Source organism: Balaenoptera musculus, chromosome 14, assembly GCF_009873245.2.
Source record: "Balaenoptera musculus isolate JJ_BM4_2016_0621 chromosome 14, mBalMus1.pri.v3, whole genome shotgun sequence".
Taxonomy (NCBI): domain Eukaryota; kingdom Metazoa; phylum Chordata; class Mammalia; order Artiodactyla; family Balaenopteridae; genus Balaenoptera; species Balaenoptera musculus.
The window spans coordinates 31,959,188-31,985,081 of NC_045798.1; the positions used below are offsets into that span (position 1 = coordinate 31,959,188).

The 25,894-nt window shown below is 40.3% G+C and overlaps 1 protein-coding gene across 6 annotated transcripts in view; it reads right to left on the reverse strand.

Annotated features, from left to right (window-relative positions):
* Positions 1-25,894, reverse strand: part of PTPRM (protein tyrosine phosphatase receptor type M) — a 749,712-nt gene that overhangs the window by 398,081 nt on the left and 325,737 nt on the right. For all 6 annotated transcript variants that reach the window (XM_036823982.1, XM_036823981.1, XM_036823980.1 and 3 more), the window contains exon 7: positions 17,957-18,250. In XM_036823982.1, coding sequence (XP_036679877.1) covers positions 17,957-18,250 — 294 coding nt within the window. The remainder of the gene's footprint in view (positions 1-17,956; positions 18,251-25,894) is intronic.

A 25,894-nucleotide genomic window follows, 5' to 3' on the forward strand; every position in this document is an offset into this window, starting at 1 on the left:
CAAGCTTCTCTCATCACCCCTTGCCCGCAAAGTTCCATGAGGGCAACAGTGAGGGGCCAGGCCGTGCTACACACGCAGTAGGTTTGTGTTATGCCTGAGGGACCCTGAGCTCAGGGAATCCAAATCTCTTACTTGGGTGTGAGCACACCTGTTTGTCCTTTGCTCCAGAGAGAAGCATTTATTATACTGAACAGCAAGACAGCCTGCCCTCTGCTTCAGGAGCAGGCGCTGCCTCTGTCCCCCGCAGCTGTTCGCTATACCAGCATCCTTAAAAAGACAGCCCAGAACAAAGACCATCAGTGCTTCCACTGGCAAAATGTGCAGAAGCGTGAGAAACCTATGGAGAATGGCATACCAACATCCTCTGAACAATTCAGGTGTTACACATTTCTCTCATCATAAGTGGACTCAAGGTTAGAGACACACTCAGTATGAAGAATAGATTTCCAACTGATCCCAAGGGTGAATTCTACTAGTATCCTGCTAAAAATCAGCATCTTAAAAAAATAAAAATAAAAAGCAAGTTTCTTTGCAGATCTCAATTCTGATTCATACATAGTACTAACAACCTTGAACACATTTATTCAAGATCGGGAGTAAACCTTACCCGATTTCTCAATAGTTATTTAGTTCTCCACACCTTGTAGCTTAGGTATGACTCATCCCATCCCTAGATCCAAGGATATATCTTTTTCTTTCTTTTATTTTAGAGCAGTTTTAGACTCACAGCAAAATTTAGGCAGAAAGTACAGAGCTTTCCCATATACCTCTTGCCCTATACAAGCACAGCCTCCTCATTATCAACTTACCCCACCAGATGGGACATTTGTTGCCACTGATGAACCTACATGGACAGGTCATTATCACCCAGAGTCCACAGTTTACATTAGGGTTCACTCTTCGTGTCCTACTTGCTATGGCTTTGGACAAATGTACAATGGCATGTACCCACCATTACAGTATCATACAGAATATTTTTATATTGAGACTAAAAATCCTAAAAATCCCCTAAAAAATCCCCTCAAAATCCCCTCTGTTCTGCCCTAAAAAATCTCCTCTGTTCTGCCTCCTCATCACTCCCTCCCTTCTACCTCCTAGCAACCATTGATTTTTTTACTGTCTCCATAGTTTTGTCTTTTCTCGAATGTCATACAGTAGGAATTGTACATACATAGCCTTTCCAGATTAGCTACCTTCACTTGGTAATATGCATTTAAATTTCCTTCATATATTTTCATGACTTGACAGCTCATTTCTCTTTAGCGCTGAATAATATTCACTTGTCTGGATGGACTACAGGTTATTTGTCCAATCACCTACCAAGGGAGATCCTGGTTGCTTCCAAGTTTTGGAACTATGAATAAAGCTGCTATAAACATCCTTGGGCGGGTTTTTGGGTGGACATAAGTTTTCCACTTCTTTGGGTAAATATCAATGAGCACTCCTGCTGGATTGTGTGGTAATATACTTCTAGTTTTGTAAGAAAGTGTGGAGCTGTCTTCCAAAGTGGCTGCACCATTTTGCATTCCCATCAGCACTGAATGAGAGTTCCTGTTGCTCCACATCCTCACCAGCAGGTGGTGTTGTCAGTGTTCTGGATTTTGGACATTCTAATAGGTGTCTAGTGCAAGACTACATCTTTATTGCTCCAAGTCAGTCTCAACCAGCAACATCAGCATCACTTGGGAATTTGGTAGAAATATAACTTGCTGAGCCCAACCCCAAACCTACTGAATCATAAACTCTGGGGTGGGATCCAGCAATCTTTTAAAAGCCTTCCAGGTGATTCTGATGTATACCAACATCAACAAAGTACATTAACATTTGAGAATAAGGACACTAAGTAAATCAGCTCAAAAAAAATTTACTGGTTGTTATTATTGGTCCTAAGTTGGCCTAACAGATTGAAAGAAAGGAGTTTATATTCTAGGTTTGGGGAAAGCTCCACCAGCTATGAACAAAGCATGTTTTCCTCATGGTCATGAAGAGGACCATCTTTGGGTTGGAGCTGACGCAGGAGAGGTTTGGAAGGATCTCATGTCCCTGGTAATATTACTGAGCCACTAAATCAACAAACTGCAAAGTGTGACTTATCTATGGGCTTCCTCTTACTCCAAGTTGATACATTTCCTTTGTGGTTAGTTTGTATGGGCAGGCTTTATGTTACTTGCAGCCCAAAGCATCCTGATTAAAACAATTTATTTCTAAAGTTCCTCTGTGCCCTAATGTTTATGTTTCCTTTTAGAACCTCCTCCCTACAGCTATCCTGGGAATCTCTGCAAGCTTTGCTCCAGATAAATATGTGCATGTACTGCAAACCAAATGGACAACTTTATAGATTAAAACTGTGTCCACGAGGGCCAGCGGTCATGTGTTTTACAACTTTGTCTCCCATGCCTAGGAGAGTGTTTATCAAATAAGAAGGTCTCCATAAATAGTTGTTGAATAAAGGAAGGAAAGGAGGGAGAGAGGGAGGGAGGGAGGGAGGAAGGAAGGGAGGGAGAGAGGGAGGAAGGGGAGGGGGGAACCAAAATGAGGTGTGGAGGGTATTTTAATTCAGTTATGTCTACTCAGCTTTCCCACTGGCTGTCCTTTTAGCTGGTTCCCCTGGGGTCGTTTGATGCCTGCTGCATTCCTGGATGCCACATCACATAACATCCAAAGGTGAGAAAGGACCGTTTCTCCTTGTACATCATTAAAGAGCAAAAGGAACCTTTTCCAGAAGCCTCCCCAGCCCTGTGGTTTTCTTTGCATGTCTTTTGGACCAGAATTTCACTGGTTGAAGACTGAAGTGTGAAAATTAACTATTTTTAAAATATTCAAAGAAAATGTGGAAACCTTCTAAAACAAGACTGGAAAACAGCCACTGGAAAAACAATAGTTTGATTAGTAAAAGTGACTGCATATCTCACCATCTCACCATCTACCTAGAATAAATATATTTGGACTGATTTAAATTCTAGTGATAATTTAATCATATAGTTCTAAAGGCTATGATTGATAGATTTAACTATACAAAATGTAAACATTTCTCTTTAACAAAATGTATCGTGAATAAAGTCAAAAGACAAATGGTAGAATGAGGGAAAATATTTAGAAAACATATAACAGACAAGTGGTTAATAACACTACTATATAAAAGACTCCTACAAATTGAAAAGGAAAAGATTCGAATAGCATCCTAAAGACAGAAACAGATAATTTGATGATTAAAATTATAGTCAACCAAAACCTATGGGATGCAGCAAAAGCAGTTCTAAGAGGGAAGTTTATAGCAACACAATCCTACCCCAAGAAACATCTCAAACAAACAACCTAACCTTACACCTAAAGCAATTAGAGAAGGAAGAACAAAAAACCCCAAAGTTAGCAGAAGGAAAGAAATCATAAAGATCACATTAGAAATAAATGAAAAAGAAATGAAGGAAACAATAGCAAAGATCAATAAAACTAAAAGCTGGGTCTTTGAGAAGATAAACAAAATTGATAAACCATTAGCCAGACTCATCAAGAAAAAAAGGGAGAAGAATCATGTCAGCAGAATTAGAAATGAAAAAGGAGAAGTAACAACTGACACTGCAGAAATACAAAGGATCATGAGAGATTACTACAAGCAACTCTATGACAATAAAATGGACAACCTGGAAGAAATGGACAAATTCTTAGAAAAGCACAACCTTCCAAGACTGAACCAGGAAGAAACAGAAAATATAAACAGAGCAATCACAAGCACTGAAATTGAAACTGTGATTAAAAATTGTCCAACAAACAAAAGCCCAGGACCAGATGGCTTCACAGGTGAATGCTAGCAAACATTTAAAGAAGAGCAAACACCCATCCTTCTCAAACTCTTCCAAAATATAGCAGAGGGAGGAACACTCCCAAACTCATTCTACGAGGCCACCATCACCCTGACATCAAAACCAGACAAATATGTCACAAAAAAAAACTACAGGCCAATATCTCTGAGGAACATAAATGTAAAAATCCTCAACAAAATAGCAGCAAAAAGAATCCAACAGCACATTAAAAGGATCATACACCATGATCAAGTGGGGTTTAGCCCAGGAATGCAAGGATTCTATATGCAAAACACTCAATGTGATACACCATATTAACAAATTGAAGGAGAAAAACCATATGATCATCTCAATAGATGCAGAAAAAGCTTTCGACAAAATTCAACACCCATTTATGATAAAAACCCTCCAGAAAGTGGCCATAGAGGAAACTTACGTCAACATAATAAAGGCCATATATGACAAACCCACAGCCAACATTGTTCTCAATGGTGAAAACCTGAAAGCATTTCCTCTAAGACCAGGAACAAGACAAGGTTGCCCAGTCTCACCGCTATTATTCAACACAGTTTTGGAAGTTTTAGCCACAGCAATCAGAGAAGAAAAAGAAATAAAAGGAATACAAATTGGGAAACAAGAAGTAAAACTGTCACTGTTTGCAGATGACATGATACTATACATAGAGAATCCTAAAGATGCTACCAGAAAACTACTAGAGCTAATCAATGAATCTGGTAAAGTAGCAGGATACAAAATTAATGCACAGAAATCTCTTGTATTCCTATACACTAATGATGAAAAATCTGAAATAGAAATTAAGGAAACACTCCCATTTACCATTGCAACAAAAAGAATAAAATACCTAGGAATAAACTTACCTAAGGACACCAAAGTACTGTATTCAGAAAATTATAAGACACTGATGAAAGAAATCAAAGTTGATACATCAGATGGAGAGATATACCATGTTCTTGGATTCGAAGAATCACCATTGTGAAAACAGCTATACTACCCAAGGCAATCTACAGATTCAGTGCAATCCCTGTCAAACTACCAATGGCATTTTTCACAGAACTAGAACAAAAAATTTCACAATTTGTATGGGAACACAAAAGACCCCAAATAGCTAAAGCAATCTTGAGAAAGAAAAACAGAGCTGGAGGAATCAGGCTCCCGGACTTCAGACTATACTACAAAGCTACAGTAATCCAGACAGTATGGTATTGGCACAAAAATAGAAATATAGATCAATGGAACAGGATAGAAAGCCCAGAGATAAACCCACGCACATATGGTCACGTTATCTTTGATAAAGGAGGTAAGAGTATACAATGGAGAAAAGACAGCCTCTTCAATAAGTGGTGCTGGGAAAACTGGACAGCTACATGTAAAAGAATAAAATTAGAACACTCCCTAACACCATACACAAAAATAAACTCAAAATGGATTAAAGACCTAAATGTAAGGCCAGACACTATAAAACTCTTAGAGGAAAACTAGGCAGAACACTCCATGACATAAATCACAGCAAGATTCCTTTTGACCCACCTCCTAGAGAAATGGAAATAAAAACAAAAATAAACAAATGGGACCTAATGAAACTTAAAAGCTTTTGCACAGCAAAGGAAACCATAAACAAGATGAAAAGACAACCCTCAGAATGGGAGAAAATATTTGCAAATGAAGCAACTGACAAAGGATTAATCTCCAAAATATGCAAGCAGCTCATGCAGCTCAATATCAAAAAAACAAAAACCCAATCCAAAAATGGGCAGAAGACCTAAATAGACATTTCTCCAAAGACGATATACAGATTGCCAACAAACACGTGAAAGGATGATCAACATCACTATCATTAGAGAAATGCAAATCAAAACTACAATGAGGTATCACTTCACACTGGTCAGAATGGCCATCATCAAAAAGTCTACAAACAATAAATGCTGGAGAGGGTGTGGAGAAAAGGGAACCCTTTTGCACTGTTGGTGGGAATATAAACTGGTACAGCCACTATGGAGAACAGTATGGAGGTTTCTTAAAAAACTAAAAATAGAACTACCATATGACCCAGCAACCCCACTACTGGGCATATACCCTGAGAAAACCATAATTCAAAAAGAGTCATGTACCACCATGTTCATTGTAGCACTATTTACAATAGCCAGGACATGGAAGCAAGCTAAGTGCCCATCAACAGATGAATGGATAAAGAAGATGTGGCACATATATACAATGGAATATTACTCAGCCATAAAAAGAAATGAAATTGAGTTATTTGTAGTGAGGTGGATGGACCTAGAGTCTGTCATACAGAGTGAAGTAAGTCAGAAAGAGAAAAACAAATACCGTATGCTAACACATATATATGGAATCTAAAAGAAAAAATATGGTTCTGATGAACCTAGGGGGAGGACAGGAATAAAGACACAGACGTAGAGAATGGACTAGAGGACACGGGGAGGGGGAAGGGTAAGCTGGGACGAAGTGAGAGAGTAACATTGACATATATACACTACCAAATGTAAAACAGACAGCTAGTGGAAGCACCTGCATAGCACAGGGAGATCAGCTTGGTGCTTTGCGACCACCTAGACGGGTGGGATAGGGAGGGTGGGAGGGAGATGCAAGAGAGAGGGGATATGGGGATATACGTAGGCATATAGCTGATTCACTTTGTTATACAGCAGAAACTAACACAACACTGTAAAGCAATTATACTCCAATAAAGATGTTAAAAAAATATACAGTCAATACACACATGAAAAATAGTAAAATGCAAATTAATATAGTAACACACCATTTCTAAACTGGTAAATTGATAAATTGTAAAAGATCATTAATACGCAATCTCAAAAGCATGTCTAGAAACTAACATTCTCACACTTTGCTGATGGAGTTTAACTTGCTAGAACCTTCTGGAAAGTAATGTGACCTCTACTAAAAATCTTAAATGCATGTATCTTTGGCCCACCAATTCTATCTGAAAACTGTAACCTATAGAAATAAAAAATAATAAAAGCAGATACATTTATAGATATTTACTGAAATATTCTTTTTAATAGAAAAAACAACAGTGATTATCCATCAAAAGGGGGAAGGGCTGAATAATTAGGGTATCCATATTTCATAATAATAAGTAGCTAGTCCTAAGAGTGAGTTAAAGATATATAAATATTGCACTGGACTCCAGCCACTAGAGAGATGTTCAGAGAGTATTGACTGATGTGAAATCAAACTGCAGAACCTTACGTACAATATAATATCGCGTTGTTAGAACTAGTTAAGTAACAGACCTGGGACATAGATTGATATTTATATGTCTAAATGGGCATAGAGAGATGTGCAAAGATAAACACCCAAGTATTACCCCCAAGAAAGGAACTGCAAGAAAGATGAGGAAATCTATGACCTTCTTCACTATATATTTCCATATTTTTTACCTTCTTATATGGTACCTACGAATTCAGTAATTAAAATAGATCATCAACAAGCTACAAACATTAACAAATAAAATGTTATGTATGATGAATTCATGATCCAACTTAAGACAAATATAGTCTAGCTAAAGAATAGTAAATATGTAACAATATATAACACCTAATGGAAATACATGTTAATATCTGTATCTTTTCTACTGCTAATATATACTAGAAAGAGTTTTCAATGCCAGCTATAAATCCATGTCTATAGTCATTTGTCTAGATCTGTAAGAAAGAAATACTGCTATTTGGTCAATAGAAATACTTTACCTGAGTAGTTATATTACTTATATTACTCATTCTACAAAGGTAATAACATGGATGGAAGATCAGCAATCTTGATCTCAAACTGTTCTATTATCTTTCTTATTTTAATAATAGGTATAACCATACTTCCTAATAAAATTTCTGCTATTTGTAGTTTTAATTTCATTTATATGCATTATTCATTTTTAAAGCTTTCTATTCACTCAAAATTTATTCTAATAGGTAATGCAATTACCGGTTCTTTGTATTCTTAAAATTAATTTATAAAAATATTACCCAAACACAGGAATGTGGTTAACCCTCATAAACTGAAATTGTGACATATCATCAAGCTTTCATAATCTGTTGTTATCACTCTGCAAGTTTTAGCTCTCATTTATTTCACTTCTTTTTAATTTAGTTTTTAACAACGCGAGTGACATTATCCTTACACATGAAGCAGGCAAGTTCTAACCAGAGCCCAAATGCCACTGAATGTGTTCCAATGAGTTATCCATCCACATTAAAGAGGACAAATGAGCTGAGAGCTGGTGTGATAAGAGGAGGATGAATCTGAGCCTGCCCAGGCAAGATGGATAGAAGCACACGGGACCTATGAGGTCAAAGATAAAATCCATCTATTTCCCAATTTGTGAAATTGGATTTGCTGCGTTTGAGGCACAAACCCAGAGCGAACCTGGCGAGTTAAGGGTGCGTGAGCTTTTCCTGAAATGTCCTGTAGACAAAGGCCATACTGAGACTAGTTCTTTCTGCTCTTGGGTCAGGGGCTCAGAAGCCAGGTAGGGTCTGTCTCAGAAGCAGTCCACAGGGGAAGAATTTACCTGTGCACACTTCAGTCCCTTATATCCACAGCATCAGGACCCTCACCTCCAATCTCATTCCATGAGGGTCTTATATACCTTCCTGATGTCTGCAGGTAAACGGGCAAAGGGGAAGACGTCCGCCAGGATGCCTCCACCACAGTGAGAGCCTGCCTTACTGCTCTCATCACACTGTGCTTGTCAGGCTTTGTGTGTTCTCAGCAAACTCAGAGGTGTTAGGGCCTGGGGCAGTGCTCTTCCAAGGGCTAACGTGTCAAAAACACTCACCGGGTCACTAATAATGGCAACACATCCACCACTGCAGACTGACGCCTCACACGTGAATAAAGCCTTCACAGTTATCCTGTTTCTTTGCCGCCCTTCAGGGACTTTAGGTCACTGGGCTTTTTCCCGACAACACGGGAAAGAGTCAAAAATGCACCGTTTTCCCAGGTTCCAGTGAATATTGCAACAGCTTTTGACATTAGCTTGAGGACGTACATCTATTTTTTGTTTTACTTAAAGCAAACTGCAATTTGATGAGTGTGTCAACCAAAACCCAGCTGACCAGCTTAAACGTCCTATTGGAAGATTTTGCCATAATAGTGTGTATCCTCAGTCGCAAGAAGTGTATTTGTTTTATCAGAATTTGCTAGCAGACCTATTGGGTTTTCCTCAACGTAGTATGTAAAGACCCGAACGAACTTTTTGGCCAAACCAATACTCAGACTTCAGAGTGACCAAAGTTCTCTGCTAACCATTTCTCATGCATTTAGCACATTTAATTCTCCCAACAGTGCTATGAAGAAGGTTCTGGTATTGGTAGAAAACAGACTAGAATTATTAGAAACTGAGGTTCCTAGGTTTAGTAATTTGTTGAGATATTTTTTAGCTGTTAGTGTCAGAAGCAGCACTCACCCCAAGTCAGGCAGACTTTAAAGTGAAAGAAGTTAACCAATGGACACTGTCTTCTCTGAATATGTCTGAAATAGTCATGAAGGCAATTTAGAATGTTCAATCATGCCCTGAGTCTTAACAAAAAACCCAAGTAAGCAGTGCATATTGATTATGCAAGGGGCCCAGTCTATGAGAAATGCTTACATAGAGACCACAAAATAGAACTCTACTGAATCACAAGTTTGAAGGAACTAAGGCATTTGCTCTAATAAAAATTAAAAATATCATTCTCAGTACTAATTTTTTTTTTTTAATATATAAGAGATTTGGGGAAAGATTTAGATGACCCAGGGTCTCTTTAAAAACTGCCCAGGTTAAGATTTAGTGGGTGTCTTCCTCTTTCTAGAAGATACTGCTGTGGGAAGCAGAAGCATCCTTAAGCCTTCTGGTGGCTTTAGGCGCACTCGACATGCTGGAGTCGGTACTTAATAGGGGACTAATCCTGACCACAAGGATGTTTCTCTATGACAGTAAAGCCCCTCTGACAGAGACTGATGGGATCCGAGCACTAGAACCAGGAATTTGGTCAAGCCCTTCGTTGATAAGACACACAAAACGCAGCCCGGCGGGTTCTGTGATTTTTTTCAGTGTCAAATGGCCCAGTGGGAAGCCACAGCCACTGACTGATAATCTCTGGATCTCTCTCTTAAATTTCTTTGCCTCCTCAGGGCATTCAAAGCTACACAGGGAGCTGCCTACAAAGGCTTCAACCTCACACCTAGAAGTCTGTTAGCAATGCTCACTCTTCACCATCAAGGGGCCTGCTTGGCACCTTCTAGAACTACCAGGGCACTTAAGAGTCACAGAGGCAGGATAACGAGGACTCTGAAAGCAACCACCTCCATCTGTCTGGTCTTCCTAGAGGCCTTTCCAAGCTTCTCATACAGAGTTGCTCCAGTAGTTCTAACCCTCCTCCCCCACCATGGCCTTAGGGCTCAGACACAGGGAAAGTGCTGACTCAGTGTTTAAAGGCAGGGTTTCAGGTTTGGGTATTACAGCCTCTGGGGCACAAAAGCCTGTAAGGCAGGGACTGAATATATTATAATAAAAAAGGTGCCACGTTGCTGCTCTGCACCTGTCCTCTGCCCAATTGCGATGCACTCCCCAATGCCATGTATTTACATCTGCAGACTAACAGGGCAGATACTTTTTAATATCCTTTTAATGTTTATAATTAAGAAAGGTTCTTACAAATGTATGGACACCAAGGGGGGTAAGCAGGGTCTGGGGGGAGGATGAACTGGGAGATTGAGATTGACATATATACACTAATATGTATAAAATAGATAACTAATAAGAACCTGCTGTATAAAACAATAAATAAAATAAAATTAAAAAAAAAAGAAAGGTTTTAATGGTTTAATGTGTTGGAAACGGTTTAACGTGTGGCACTCAGCCTCAGTAGTTGTGGCTCGCTGGCTCTAGAGTGCAGCCTCAGTAGTTGTGGCGCACGGGCTTAGTTGCTCTGTGGCACGTGGAATCTTCCCGGACCAGGGCTCGAACCTGTGTCCCCTGTATTGGCAGGTGGATTCCTAACCACTGCACCACCAGGGAAGTCACATTAAACCATTCAATGGTTTAATATGTTGGAAATGCATTAAAAAAAACCTGTTGCCCTTTGGCAGAGCTCTTTTAGAATTAGAATTACCACACTTTAATTTTTTTCCCTGGTAAATATACTTAAATGAAAAATAAATTATGTTCCATCCAATGAGGTCTTGGCCTGTATTCATTCTGAATCTCAGCCTTTGCCAGGTCTTAGATGGGCTCCCACCTGCCCCCCAGTGCCTGTGGGTGATCCGTGCGGGTCCAAAGACGTACTACAAGGCCAGCAACAGTTCTGTACAGAAAAGACAAATCTGGCTACCCTTGATTTAGGAAGAAAACAAATCAAGTTTTGACAGGGTTTAAATTCAGATCAGACCCATCCCAAACAGATTGTCTCTTTTGCCCCCACAAGAGGAACTAAGAATAATAAATAAATAGACACAGAGAGGTCGGCCTTCAGTGTAATGCAGGTATCACGCAATTTGGGCTTCATGGAAGGCCCTGTTGCCAAGAAACCCATCACTTTCCACTTCCCATATGCGAATCCCATTCAAGAGTATTTAAAATGATTGGGATTGACATATACACATTACTATATATAAAATAGATAACGGATAAGAACCTACTATATAGCACAGGGAACTCTACTCAATACTGTGTATGGCCTATATGGGAAAAGAATCTAAAAAAGAGTGGATATATGTATATGTATAACTGATTCACTTTGCTGTACACCTGAAACTAACACAACATTATAAATCAGCTATACTCCAATAAAAATTAAAAATAAAATAAAACAAGTCACTCCTGTGTCACATTTAGCAAACATGGTGAATTAATACTCCAAAACCAATATTTACCTAAATCTAGTGAGATTTAGACTAGGCCTGGTAGCACAGGGCGTGTTGCTACATAAAGCATGTTAAAGATGGTCTCAGGGTATATGGTAAGAGACATCACGGAACATTAACTTGTAGTCAATGGAACATTCCCCACGGCCATCCAAGCACGTGGCAAAGGCAGGAGAGAGCTACACAAATACATTTGTTCTAGGGCAGCAGTACAACCACCATCGCAAAGAACAGGAGATGCACAAAAATGTACACCACCATAGGCTGAGCATAAATTCACTCTCTCACAGGCCACAGAGCAATGGAAGGTGAAGTGACTTGAAGTAGATGAAAAGTATGGCCCATCTCTTGTGTCACTGCAAGTAGGATAGACAAGGTAGCTATAACTGTGTTTATCAAATCCCAAGTAGAACAAAAATGCATTTTAAAGTAACACATAATCGAAGTTCTTATTACAGTCACAGAAAAGGTTCTAAATAGGCATATATAGAACAAATATATACCTCTCTACAAATATAAAATGTACCCCCCTTACTAGTTTAAAAGAATGGTTCATTATTTTTAAAAACCCTCTAATTTCTTATCTCACTCGTTATTCTTGACAAACAGAAGGCTGTCTGCTGATGGGATGGCTATACCATCCTGATGCAGCACTTATATGCATATACTTGAACTCTCTGGAAACACAGCATTACCACCTGCTCTAGGAGGCAAGATTTCCACAAGTCAGAAAGATAAAGCGTTTTTAAACTTCGAGAATTATTCATTGAAAACCAATGCAATTGCTTAAAGTCTCAAAGGGGTTTACAAAGAATCCCATAAACTAAGTATACACCATACAACATTATCAGAGTAATTACAAAGGTGCAATCACACATGCTACAATATGGATGAACCTTGAAGACATTACGCTAAGTGAATAAGCCAGGCACAAAAGGACAAATTCTGAACGATTCCACTTACATGAGGGACCTCGAGCCATCAAACTCATAGAGACAGAAAGTAGAATGGGGGTTGCCAGGGGGGACGTGGGGGGAAGGGGTATGGAGTTTCAGTTTTGCAAAATGAAAAAGTCTTGGAGATTGATTGAGTGTATGGAACGCTACTGAACCGTACATTTAGAAATGGTTAAGAAGGTAAATTTTATGTTAGGTTATTTTAGCACGATTAGAAATAAAAAATAATCTAATAAAAAAAATCCTACCTTTCCATTCTCTATCTCTTTCTCTATTTCTCTTCATAGCATTTATTGTATATGTGTGTGTATGTAATATACATATATTTACATATACAAACATGTACATATATTTATTTATTGCCTGTACAATTCCTCCCTCCAATACCCCCAAATATATCAGCTCTGAAGGCCAGATCTCGTCTTGTTGCTCTGCCCTTAGGGCCTGGAACAGTGCCTTACAAATATGGGTGCTTAATAAATTTCTTATGCATAAAATTTTTAAACAGTGCAATCATTCTTTTTTTCAAATATTTTTAGTTATATTAATTCTAAAGAACACGTTTCAGTTCAGCTTTTTCTCACTCTCACCAACCTTAATTGTTAAGTCATTAGTTTACCATCATCCTGTTTTAACTCCTGGTGCCAGTTATTAGCAAGCCACTTAACCACAGTTAAACAATAACCAGGATACATAAAAAGCGATATCCCCAAATAAGCACTTAAAAAGTCCACTGTGAAAATCAAGCTAACAGCATCACCCATTTCTCTTTTTCAAGTAGCTACCAGTTAATGACTTGTGATATACAGGCTGCACATAATTATAAGGATATAAGATATAATACAAAACACAAACTAAACTGCATTTTGCTTCACTGGATACTGAAATAATTTCAGCTCTCTGAGGTTCCCCAACTATAGCTGAAATGCAAAGTTGAAAAATAAGTAGATATGTGTATAAATCTTCAAAGTAGCTCCTGACTATAATCATTTTTAATATCCCATGTTGGCAGGGCCTTTTCTCACGTGTAAAATACCTTTACAGATAATGTCTAATCCGATCTTCAAAAACACCTTTGATATTATCAGGGCAGGTGTCGAGGGCCCCTATTTGGAGAATCAGAGAAGCCAAGTGATTTGATCAGGGTCACACGTGCAAGAGCCTGTGCATATATCTGAAAATAATTTTCAGAAGCATAAGAAGCAAGAGGTCTGGCAGTGTGTTCCCGTACGATTCTTGAAAGAAATATGACCAGGTGATGAGATCGCATCTACAAGCCACATATGAAAATCAATTCCAGAGCGCAGAGATGGGTCATAAACAGTGATCTTTCCATTTCAATGCATGAAATGAAATACGGTTTCGTGGGTGTCACCCCAGCGTGATAGGACAGGCCCCATGGGTGCAGCACCGAAATGAAAACAGAGCTTGTCCAAAAGAAACAGATTTGATAGAAAAAGAATCAGAGAATGGCGTCTGCCATGGATGCAATGCCCAACTGCAGGGGATTCTCTGAGTCCAAATATAAAACTGTATCCCTCCGATTTTCGATTTACCAGATAAGTAATCTAAGGCAACAAAATCAGGTTGCCAACATCTAATTCTTTTGAATGAAAATGTTAAACGATAATTTTTTTTTCGCCACGGGCAGTTAACTTGTATTGACTACTTGTTATGTGTAAGGTTCTGTCCTAGGCACCTTACATGCACATTAGCTCCTTCAGGCTTCACAGCCACACTAGGAGATACAACACTATTATTATCACCGCTGTTTCATAGATAAGACGAGAAACTCAGAGAATGTACAAAGTCTTCCCAAGGTCACATGTCTAGCTCCGTGCAGAGCCAGGACTCAAACGCAGGCAGCCTGGTGCCAGAGCCCAAATTCTCAACTGCTGACTCCAGCTGCAGTATCCTCAGGCACTGGCATTTCATGAAAGTGATATTTTAGCACAAAACCAGGTGGGAAGCTCAGAATAAGAGTCAGTCTTTCAAATTTAACCTGTTTAGCTGTATGAAAAACTCAGTGGTTTTCCCCCGTTTGCTCAGATTTTTGCAAACGTCATCACAGACCTCCACTGCCCAGCAGAGCACTCGATACGCATGATTAGGGAGAATTTGGAAAAGGATAAAATAGAAGTGAACTCCGAGACGGTCAGGGTAGAAATATACACTGGATCATTTCATTAGAAAGAGAACATAGACTCTTCATGTTAAAGAGGCCTTCAGGTTCAGCCAGCTCAATCCTCTCGTGAGTATAGAATCTCCTTCTGCAACGCCAGGTTCTGCCTGAACCCACCAGCCACTGGAAACTCATTATGCATGACTTAGCTCTTGTCAAATCTGCACAGACACCCTGCTTGTCCCCATCCTCTTTCTCAATTCTTCCATCATTCCTCGTTGGTTGAGCAAAGTTCCAGAACATTTCCTATCCTGGGTGCTTTCCCTTGAGCACAGTCTATTCTGTGCTTTCTCTCTTAAAATGTGGGGACCAGAAGTAAGTGTGACAATAATAGGGAGGCTTCCCAGCACTGGTAGAAAAAGACTATCACCACCTACAACATAGGCTTTGCTTTCTTAATGCAACCTACACTTATATTAGGGTTTTTTGTTTGTTTGTTTTTTGTTTTTGTTTTTTGGAGGGGGTGGTGAGGCAACAGCATTACAGAGTGATTAACAGAATATGGACCATACTGTAGATGCATATGTATTTAAATCTAATCCTCAATCTCTTTTTTTATATGTGCTGCTGCTAAATTTTATTACTCTAATTCCAGACACATATTCTTGGCCTTTTAAACCACACGGGATGGATGCCCAATTATTCCTACTACCTGTCACCCTATTAGATTCACCCACTGTTCATGCCTGGCCAAGGCCATTTTCCATCTTCCATCTGCTTTGCAGAACGCTCAGTGTCTCTCTTAGGTTTTGAGATCCGTGACTTGCTCTTTCTGAACCCTAAACGCTCGCGAACCATCTGAGGAAGAGGCCGGGACCATTAGCACATTTTTCAGTCTCGAGTGTATAGCAGCCACCTTCCCCCTTTTCATTCCGTCTTGCATACCACGATTTCACACGGCTCACCTGAGCAGTCAACAAGCTCTTCCGCAGATTTTCTCAAAAGTCTCAGTTCAGCAAAGGGTGAAACTGTATTTCTTCCGACAGTAAAAGGCTCATTCAACTTCCCTTTCCTCACCCACCCAGCATCTCCCCCTCTCATTTCTAGCTTTGACCCTCTCACCTAACATATTTCTATTTCCTAAGATTGACTTGTTCGACCACAGCTTTTTCAAAAATGCTCAACCCCCGTGCAGGACAGGTGTACAACAGTGTCCACGGCAGGTTACAAATGGTAAGAGGAAAAAGCCTGCTTTCTCATCAGGCTTCCTTGCTTAAGTGAGATTAAACCTCGAAGGCACAGGGCTGGCATGCAAATATCCATTCAGGATTGGTTTTAATGTTTTAAAAAAGGACTGCCATTCTACTGTGAAAGTTTCTGCATTTACACCTCATGCAGCGGTAACAAAAAGGCTTCTTGAAAACAGAGCTGCATGCCTTATATTTAGGGGAAATGTAGATAATAATCATGTTGATACCTGAAATGTACAGGCACAAAACCAGGAGAAAAGACAAAAGAACAGAACTGAAAACAATAGGTAGGTGGGGTTGTCAGTGACTAGAATGACAGATTGGATCCTTTCTCCAGCCTAGACAATGGGATTCAAACCTTCTTTTGGAGAGAAAGGAAGACGATCTAGCACCATGTCCCCAAACAGGATTCCTCAAAATAACGCTGAAGTGAAAGAACACAAACTTATTGCTCACAGAGCATGCGTGGAGGACCACAGGGGTTTCTATTTCCCTGCCCCTAGTAAGGGGGTCACAGTATTGGCCTCAGAGACTTCAAGAGGCAGTGATAAAATAAATAACAGATTTGAAAGCAATTCTTATAGTGTAAAGTGATAGATACAGTGTTACACAGCTATTGTTTGCATTACGACAGATGATAAATTATTTCAAAAAAGGCAGGGAAATTTTATTCAGTTAAAGAGAGAGAGGAGATGACATGGTGTAGAGAAGTGAGGAAGAGAAAGTGTTGTCAAACTCCTTTCTCCTTGGACCGCCCATGGCGGCTGTGGGAATCACCATAGTTCTTAGACCAGAGGCTCTGCGCTGAGCGTGATATGACCGTGGGGGCGTGGGACTTGGGAAACAGACCTGGGTGGACAAGGCAGGCCCAATAGCACATACCCGAAGAAGAGAAAGGGTCCTGTTCCCTCTTCTAACAAAAACAGTTTTACAAAAATAACTTTTTTCCATGAGCTTTGGGCTTTTCGAAACCATACACGCCAAATTATGAAGAAAGAATGAAGCAGTTACCATTGTTAAGGCTTAATCATTTCTCCTACCAGACAGGGTTAGACTGCGCTCTGAGTACTTTAAAAACTTAAGAGGAAACGAAACCTACTGATAAGTGTCCTCTTAAATAATGCCACCCGAAGAATCAATTATCTCCATAAAAATTTCTGGAGAAATTTTTCAGCCCTCAATTCAGTGCAAGAATCTGCGTTTAAAGGATGAAAGAACACTTCAGTATCCCAACCTGTTATTTCTCTCTACTTCCGACCCGAGAGCAGCCAGACAGAAACAGCGCTCGAACCTCTAACGGGCTCTTTCTTTAGGGTCTGATTTTTATAAGACTCTGCATTTCTCTCTCCATCAACCCACAGAGCAGGCTCTGCACAGTCAATTAGAACTTTATCATCTAAGAATTTAAAGCCGGCGTGCAGGCCACAAATCACCCTGGCTTATTTTACAAATGGGCCCCATGTCATTGGCAAGCAGCCCCTCCATTCAATATCCGTCCATAAAAACACAGCTTTAAAGCTATCGCTAAGATGGAATCTAGCCTTCCAAAGGCCCTCGAGGCTACAAGCACATCAACGGGGAACATAAAAACAAAGGGACCCAGATGAGAGGCGTTGACCTATGAGCAGACATCATTAAAGCAAACAGTTTCTGTCAACTTTCGGATGATTCCCGTAAGAATTAGGTGATACTCCTAGAAAGGTGTAAATTAAGAACGGGGGAAAAGGGGGCGGAGGCCTCCTGAGAGATATCAAGCCTTGAGGTTTGAAGTCCACAGGCTACTGGGTTGCTGTCCACAGGTGAAGGGACCTTTTGTACCCAGACAGGGTCCCAGCAGAGCTGAGGGAAGCGTGAGCCACCTGCACGGAGGTTGCAGGTCAAAACCCAGAAGACAATGACAAGCGGTCCCAGCATCCCCGGACTCACCTGCACACTTGGTTCTGGTTCTGAGAGCGGGCCCAGGAGAACCGGTGCCGCCCTCCCCTGGCCGGGTGAGAAGCACGCTGATCTCATACTCTGTGTCCGGGTCGAGATGCCCGATCTTGTAGCTCGTGGAGTCCACTGGCTGCCGGTCGCTCCAGCTCCCGCTGGCGGTGCAGTATTCCACCTCCCGGGCCACGATGGGCCCATCGCCATTGATGGAGTTGGCGTTGAGCTGGATCCACAGGTAGGTGGCCCCCACGGAGGCCAGCTGAGGGGGGGCGATGGGGACAGGGGGCTCTGAAAGGCAAACCGGAGGCCATCCTTCAGACACTTGAGAAGAGCTAAACGCACGTCAATTACTAAAACAGGGAAGACATTAACATTTCAGCAATGAACTGATGACAATGGTTTTGCGCAGGTTAATACGAAAAAGCATACTGAGGGAGGTTTGCGTAGTGTTCACATCTGTGAAATAAGCCATCCTTAAAACCTAAGCCTGCTCAGGTAGGTACATCCCCAGTTTGTTTTAGGACGCAATTCATTTTTCTCGAACAGCTACATAGGCACCAAAGGATTTTTTTTTGCACTAAAAGTAACTTGTGAAAACTCTCTCAAGTGGTAGTAATTAAGCTCTAGAAGTCTCTCCATTGTCAAGAGTAAAAAACAAAAAAACCAAAAAAAACCCCCAAGTGTCTTCAAAATCACCCAAGGTATTAGTTATATCATTAAATTCAGTCTCCTTATATTTGTATTCCAAAGATATCATCACTTGAAAAACACGGATGAAATTACAGTTTATCTCATCATAAATGCATTTCCAGGATGACTCGTTTCCCCCCAAAAGCTATCCCAATGGACTCGTTCTGCTCCAGGAGCAGTGAGCACTTGGGGTGATAAAGTCCAGCACCGCCACTGTTCAGGGATCTTGCAGTAATGAGTCTTATTAAAGCAGTGAATAGAAAGAAAAGCTCTAAAGCAAAGCACAAGTCATGCCCAGCTTGATAAAACTCTAAGCAATAAATGGCAAACACTCTTTACAACCCAGGAAGGTCTCTCTCATTGTTGAAAACCTGAGACTGACTTTTTCTGGATCTTTGTCTGAGGCAAGAGAGAGAGGCAATCTTGTTTTCAACAGTATATCAGGTGCCAGCTGAATGGCCCTCCAGGCACCAAATAAAGGCATTCCATGTGCCAGTGTCACTGTGAGTGGCACCACACATGACATTAGGGAAGGAGATAACTGTATGAAATAATGTATTTCTATTTAATGAGTCTCCATCGGAGAAAATGTTAAGTCCTAGTGATTTTTTTCAAGGATGTTTCTGCAGGTGGTTTGGGCCTTTTGGTGTGGGTTTTTAGCTCCTCATTTAGCTCACACAAATGCATGTAAAATAAAGCCTGCTATTCTTTTACTGGCATATGCACCTGTCTGTTCCATAGCAGACATAACCCGTTGCTCCCTGTCATGTTTCCTGCTGCTGGGGACCTCACGACAGCTGGTCCCATCTGAGGTTGGCCCCTACGATGATACCAGGTAGATCCCTAGACCAACAAGAAACCAGCAACGCAAGTTCCTTTTGTTGGGTTGGGGCATCTTTGTTCTTCTTTAACGTATTCAAGGTGTGGTAAGTCATACTGACTTTTAAAATAGCTGGGGAAATCTCATGAGACTGAGTCTAAATAAGACACTTAAAAGATGAATTTTATTTGGGGGACCATAAATTTAGTGCAAATTTACTAAAATATTGTTCTTATTATTTATAAACTACAACTTTGTGCTAGCTTTTCATTTCTTTAGATAGTTTTGATTCAACTCATAGTGATTTAACATCAATTTATATCATTAGGAGATTCCTTGAACCAAGACATGAAATGGGCCTTTCATAGTATGTCCTAAGACATTTACATAGGCAGGCTGAAAGAGCAGTTAATTACTTTGAAGCTGCAAATGCTAGCAAGGGTTCCTGAGCTGCCATTCAAAATATAACTCGGGGCAAAGCCACAAAGGTTAGTGAGTACACAATTCATTTAGGACGTTGTTACTGGTATCCTAAAATAGACAGGACTTTAATGCTTATTTGTCCCGAGACTATTTTCTCTATTAGTTCCCCATTAAGAAGAGTACCAAGTATGTTAAATCAAATGAAAGATTCAACTAGAATTTGGAAATCACTGAGACAGCCATTCAAAAGGACTTTGGGGTTGCTGAAAGAATCTGTACAAGAATAAGAATAAATTTTTTAAAAAATTTTATTTATTTTTTTTATACACCAGGTTCTTATTAGTTATCCACCTTATACATATTGGTGTATATATGTCCATCCCAATCTCCCAGTTCATCCCACCACCACCACCTCCACCCCTGCCACTTTCCCCCCTTGGTGTCCATACATTTGCTCTCTACATCTGTGTCTCTATTTCTGCCCTGCAAACCAGTTCATCTGTACCATTTTTCTCGGTTCCACATATATGAGTTAATATACGATATTTGTTTTTCTCTCTGACTTACTTCACTCTGTATGACAGGCTCTAGTTCCACTCACGTCTCTACAAATGACCCAATTTTGTTCCTTTTTATGGCTGAGTAATATTCCATTGTATATATGTGCCACATCTTCTTTATCCATTCATCTGTCGATGGGCATTTAGGTTGCTTCCATGTCCTGGCTATTGTAAACAGTGCTGCAATGAACACTGTGGTACATGACTCTTTTTGAATTATGGTTTTCTCAGGGGATTTGAATTATGGTTTTCTAGTGGGATTGCTGGGTCATATGGTAATTCTATTTTTAGTTTTTTAAGGAACCTCCATACTGTTCTCCATAGTGGCTGAACCAATTTACATTCCCACCAACAGTGCAAGAGGGTTCCCTTTTCTCCACACCCTCTCCAGCATTTGTTGTTTGTAGATTTTCTGATGATGCCCATTCTAACTGGTGTGAGGTGATATACCTCATTGTAGTTTTGACTTGCATTTCTCTAATAATTAGTGATGTTGAGCAGCTTTTCATGTGCTTCTTGGCCATCTGTATGTCTTCTTTGGAGAAATGTCTATTTAGGTCTTCTGCCCATTTTTGGATTGGGTTGTTTGTTTTTTTAATATTGAGCTGCATGAGCTGTTTATATATTTTGGAGATTAATCCTTTGTCCGTTGATTCGTTTGCAAATATTTTCTCCCATTCTGAGGGTTGTCTTTTCACCTTGTTTGTAGTTTCCTTTGCTGTGCAAAAGCTTTCAAGTTTCATTAGGTCCCATTTGTTTATTTTTGTTTTTATTTCCATTACTCTAGGAAGTGCATCAAAAAAGACCTTGCTGTGATTTATGTCAAAAAGTGTTCTTCCTATGTTTTCCTCTAAGAGTTTTAGAGTGTCTGGCCTTACATTTAGGTCTTTAATCCATTTTGAGTTTATTTTTGTGTATGGTGTTAGGGCGTGTTCTAATTTCATTCTTTTACATGTAGCTGTCCAGTTTTCCCAGCACCACTTATTGAAGAGGCTGTCTTTTCTCCATTGTATACTCTTGCCTCCTTTATCAAAGATAAGGTGACCATAAGTGCATGGGCGTATCTCTGGGCATCCTATCCTGTTCCATTGATCTATATTTGTGTTTTTGTGCCAGTACCACACTGTCTGGATTACTGTAACTTGTTACTTATAATAACTTGGTTATTTAGTAACGTATTGTTTATCCTCCATGTGTTTGTGTTTTTTACATTTTTTTCCCCGTAATTGGTTTCTAATCTCATAGCATTGTGGTCAGAAAAGATGCTTGATATGATTTCAATTTTCTTAAATTTACCAAGGCTTGATTTGCGACCCAAGATGTGATCTATCCTGGAGAATGTTCCGTGCACACTTGAGAAGAAAGTGTAATCTGCTGTTTTTGAATGGAATATTTAATTAAATATCAATTAAATCTATATGGTCTATTGCGTCATTTAAAGCTTGTGTTTCCTTATTAATTTTCTATTTGGATGATCTGTCCATTGGTATAAGTGAGGTGTTAAAATCCCCCACTATTATTGCGTTACTGTCGATTTCCTCTTTTATAGCTCTTGGCAGTTGCCTTATGTATTGAGGTGTTCCTATGTTGGGTGCATATATATTTATAATTATTATATCTTCTTCTTGGATTGACCCCTTGATGATTATATAGTGTCCTTCCTTGTCTCTTGTAACATTCTTTATTTTAAAGTCTATTTTATCTGATATAAGTATTGTTACTCCAGCTTTCTTTTGATTTCCATTTGCATGGGATATCTTTTTCCATCCCCTCACTGTCAGTCTGTATGGGTCCCTAGGTCTGAAGTGGGTCTCTTGTAGACAGCATATATATGGGTCTTGTTTTTGTATCCATTCAGTGAGCCTGTGTCATTTGGCTGGAGCATTTAATCCATTCACGTTTAAGGTAATTATCAATATGTATGTTCCTATTACCGTGTTCTTAATTGTTTTGGGTTTGTTTTTGTAGGTCCTTTTCTTCTCCTGTGTTTCCAACTTAGAGAAGTTCCTTTAGCATTTGTTGTAGAGCTGGTTTGGTGATGCTGAACTCTCTTAGCTTTTGCTTCTCTGTAAAGCTTTTGATTTCTCCATCAAATCTGAATGAGATCCTTTCTGGGTAGAGTAATCTTCATTGTAGTTTCTTCCCTTTCATCACTTTAAATATGTCCTGCCACTCCCTTCTGGCTTGTAGAGTTTCTGCTGAGAAATCAGCCGTTAACCTTATGGGAGTTCCCTTTTATATTATTTGTCGTTTTTCCCTTGCTGCTTTCAATAATTTTTCTTTGTCTTTAATTTTTGCCAATTTGATTACTATGTGTCTCGGCATGTTTCTCCTTGGGTTTATCCTGTATGGGACTCTCTGCACTCCCTGGACTTGGGTGGCTATTTCCTTTCCCATGTTAGGGAAGTTTCCAACTATAATCTCTTCAGATATTTTCTCTGGTCCTTTCTCTCTCTCTTCTCCTTCTGGGACCCCTATAATGTGAATGTTGTTGCGTTTAATGTTGTCCCAGAGGTCTCTTAGGCTGTCTTCATTTCTTTTCATTCTTTTTTCTTTACCTTGTTCCACAGCAGTGAATTCCACCATTTTGTCTTCCAGGTCACTTATCTGTTCTTCTGCCTCAGTTATTCTGCTATTGATTCCTTCCAGTGTATTCTTCATTTCAGTTACTGTATTGTTCATCCCTGTTTGTTTGTTCTTTAATTCTTCTAGGTCTTTGTTAAACATTTCTTGCATCTTCTTGATCTTCGCCTCCATTCTTTTTCCGAGCTCCTGGAGCATCTTCACTATCATTATTCTGAATTCTTTTTTTGGAAGGCTGCCTATCTCCACTTCATTTAGTTGTTTCTCTGGGGTTTTATCTTGTTCCTTCATCTGGTACATAGCCTTTTCATCTTGTCTATCTTTCTGTGAATGTGGTTTTTGTTCCACAGGCTGAAGGATTGTAGTTCTTTTTGCTTCTGCTGTCTGCCCTCTGGTGGATGAGGCTATCTAAGAGGCTTGTGCAAGTTTCCAGATGGGAGGGACTGGTGGTGAGTAGTGTTGGCTTTTGCTCTGGTGGGCAGAGCTCAGTAAAACTTTAATCCTCTTGTCTGCTGATGGGTGGGGCTGGGTTCCCTCCCTGTTGGTTGTTTGGCCTGAGGCAACACAACACTGGAGCCTACCTGGGCTCTTTGGTGGGGCTAATGGTAGACTCTGGGAGGGTCTCACGCCAAGGAGTACTTCCCAGAACTTCTGCTGCCAGCGTCCTTGTCCTCATGGTGAGACACAGCCACCCCCTGCCTCTGCAGGAGACCCTCCAACACTAGCAGGTAGGTCTGGTTCAGTCTCCCCTGGGGTCACTGCTCCTTCCCCTGGGTCCCGATGTGAACACTACTTTGTGTGTGCCCTCCAAGAGTGGAGTCTCTGTTTCTCCCAGTCCTGTCAAAGTCCTGCAATCAAATCCCGCTAGCCTTCAAAGTCTGATTCTCTAGGAATTCCTCCTCCCATTGCCAGACCCCCAGGTTCGGAAGCCTGACGTGGGGCTCAGAACCTTCAATCCAGTGGGTGGACTTCTGTGGTATAAGTGTTCTCCAGTTTGTGAATCACCCACCCAGCAGTTATGGGATTTGATTTTATTGTGATTGCACCCCTCCTACCGTCTCAGTGTGGCTTCTCCTTTGTTTCTGGATGTAGGGTATCTTTTTTGGTGAGTTCCAGTGTCTTCCTGTCGATGATTGTTCAGCAGTTAGTTGTGATTCAGGTGCTCTTGCATGAGGGAGTGAGAGCACGTCCTTCTACTCTTCCATCTTGAACCAATCTCAATATTTACATTTTGAATAAATGTTCTCAAAGGGAAAGAAGAGAGGAACTCAATCTATACTAAGTGATAAAAAGCAATTTAAAATATTTAATCCAAGTGAAAGGGCATGATAAATATAATTCTAAATGAAGCCAGCAAAGAAAGAATTTATATACCTATAGATACATATCATATACATATTTCTAATTGATACACATATATGAATTCCTAATATATGTCTCCTATAATTAAATATATTGGCATATATGCATATATACATGAATTGTGGAGATTACATGAAACATTTTTATGTCTTTGATTACCAAAAGCAGTGGTAGACATAAAACAGACAAGAATTATAGTTTAAAATGATCTGGGCTTCATTTGTAGGCCAGCACCAAATTAGGGAATGACCTTAAGAAAGTTATAAACTCTTTGGACTTTAGTTTTTCCCATTTTGAAAAAATTAGCACTCTAAACACATGCATATAAAAAGTGGTCAATCACACAGGTGGTCTAAACATGCCATTATATATTTTAAAGTAATTGTGTCAACGCAATGCTTTATTTAATTAGTAGAATCCAGCATGTTATCTCATTTTGAAAAATCAACTACATGCAAAATATGGCTATAAAAATTATAAATGGAGGAAAAGTCAAACTCCAGATTTGAGCCATATCTGCAAGCCCACTGTCACCAGCTGTGGCAGGGTGCAGAGATGCAAAGGGTGCCCAGACATTTTATCAACATGACCCAAGATCCCTCCACGCTGTCGTAAGGCAGGAAAACGTGTGGCAGAAATGTGAGTAAGGACCCACTCAGCCTCTGTGCTTATGTGTGTTGCGGCAGACTAGAAATTTCTGACTTGCTTATAACTCCCAACAAATTAACTTTCCCACAGAGGCAATTTTTAAACAGGTGACTAGATTTCTATCATACTGATTACAAAGCACCACGCCTCACCGGGCACGGGCACAGTGAAGCACCGTAGCAACCAGAAATCAGAAAACAGAACACAGACACAAAGAACGGGACCAAGATGAAAATTAAGTAACAGTGATGACAGTAAAGAACTCAGCCGTGGCAACAGCGAGGCGGCCGCTCTGCTGGATTTGTTGGCAAATGGTGTCCATTTTCCACAAGGAAACCCCTCGCTTCCCCGAGAGCCTTCGGCAGGGGAGGGTGTGCACATCTATGCAGAGTTTTAGTTTTCTTACAGGTGAAACCTAAACTCGGAAACTGGCCAGACGGGCTACAGTTTCACTACAAACCCCAAATCACAGGGCTCTGGTGTGGCAAATTAGACCATGTGAGCAGATATTGCAGGGTGTGCTTCCTGGCTTCCTTCCACAGAACATTAGCCACTGCTGCAGATAAACAGTGCTGGGGGGCAGGCTCCCCCCCAAGCCAGGCGTGACTAACGTTGGCAGGGCTGATTTCACAGAAGAAGCCGTCTGCCCGGATCACCTATAGATTTTATGGCAGAGGCTCTGGTCCCAGAGATTCTGATTGAACATGGGTGTGTAGTGGTGGTAGAGAATAGGTGGGCAGGTATTTGCATCTGTATTTTGTTTTATTTGGAAAGGTGGTTCAGCCATGCATTCTCAGCTGAGGACCACTGATGGACTAGAACGGAGAACAAGAGCCACCCCATGCC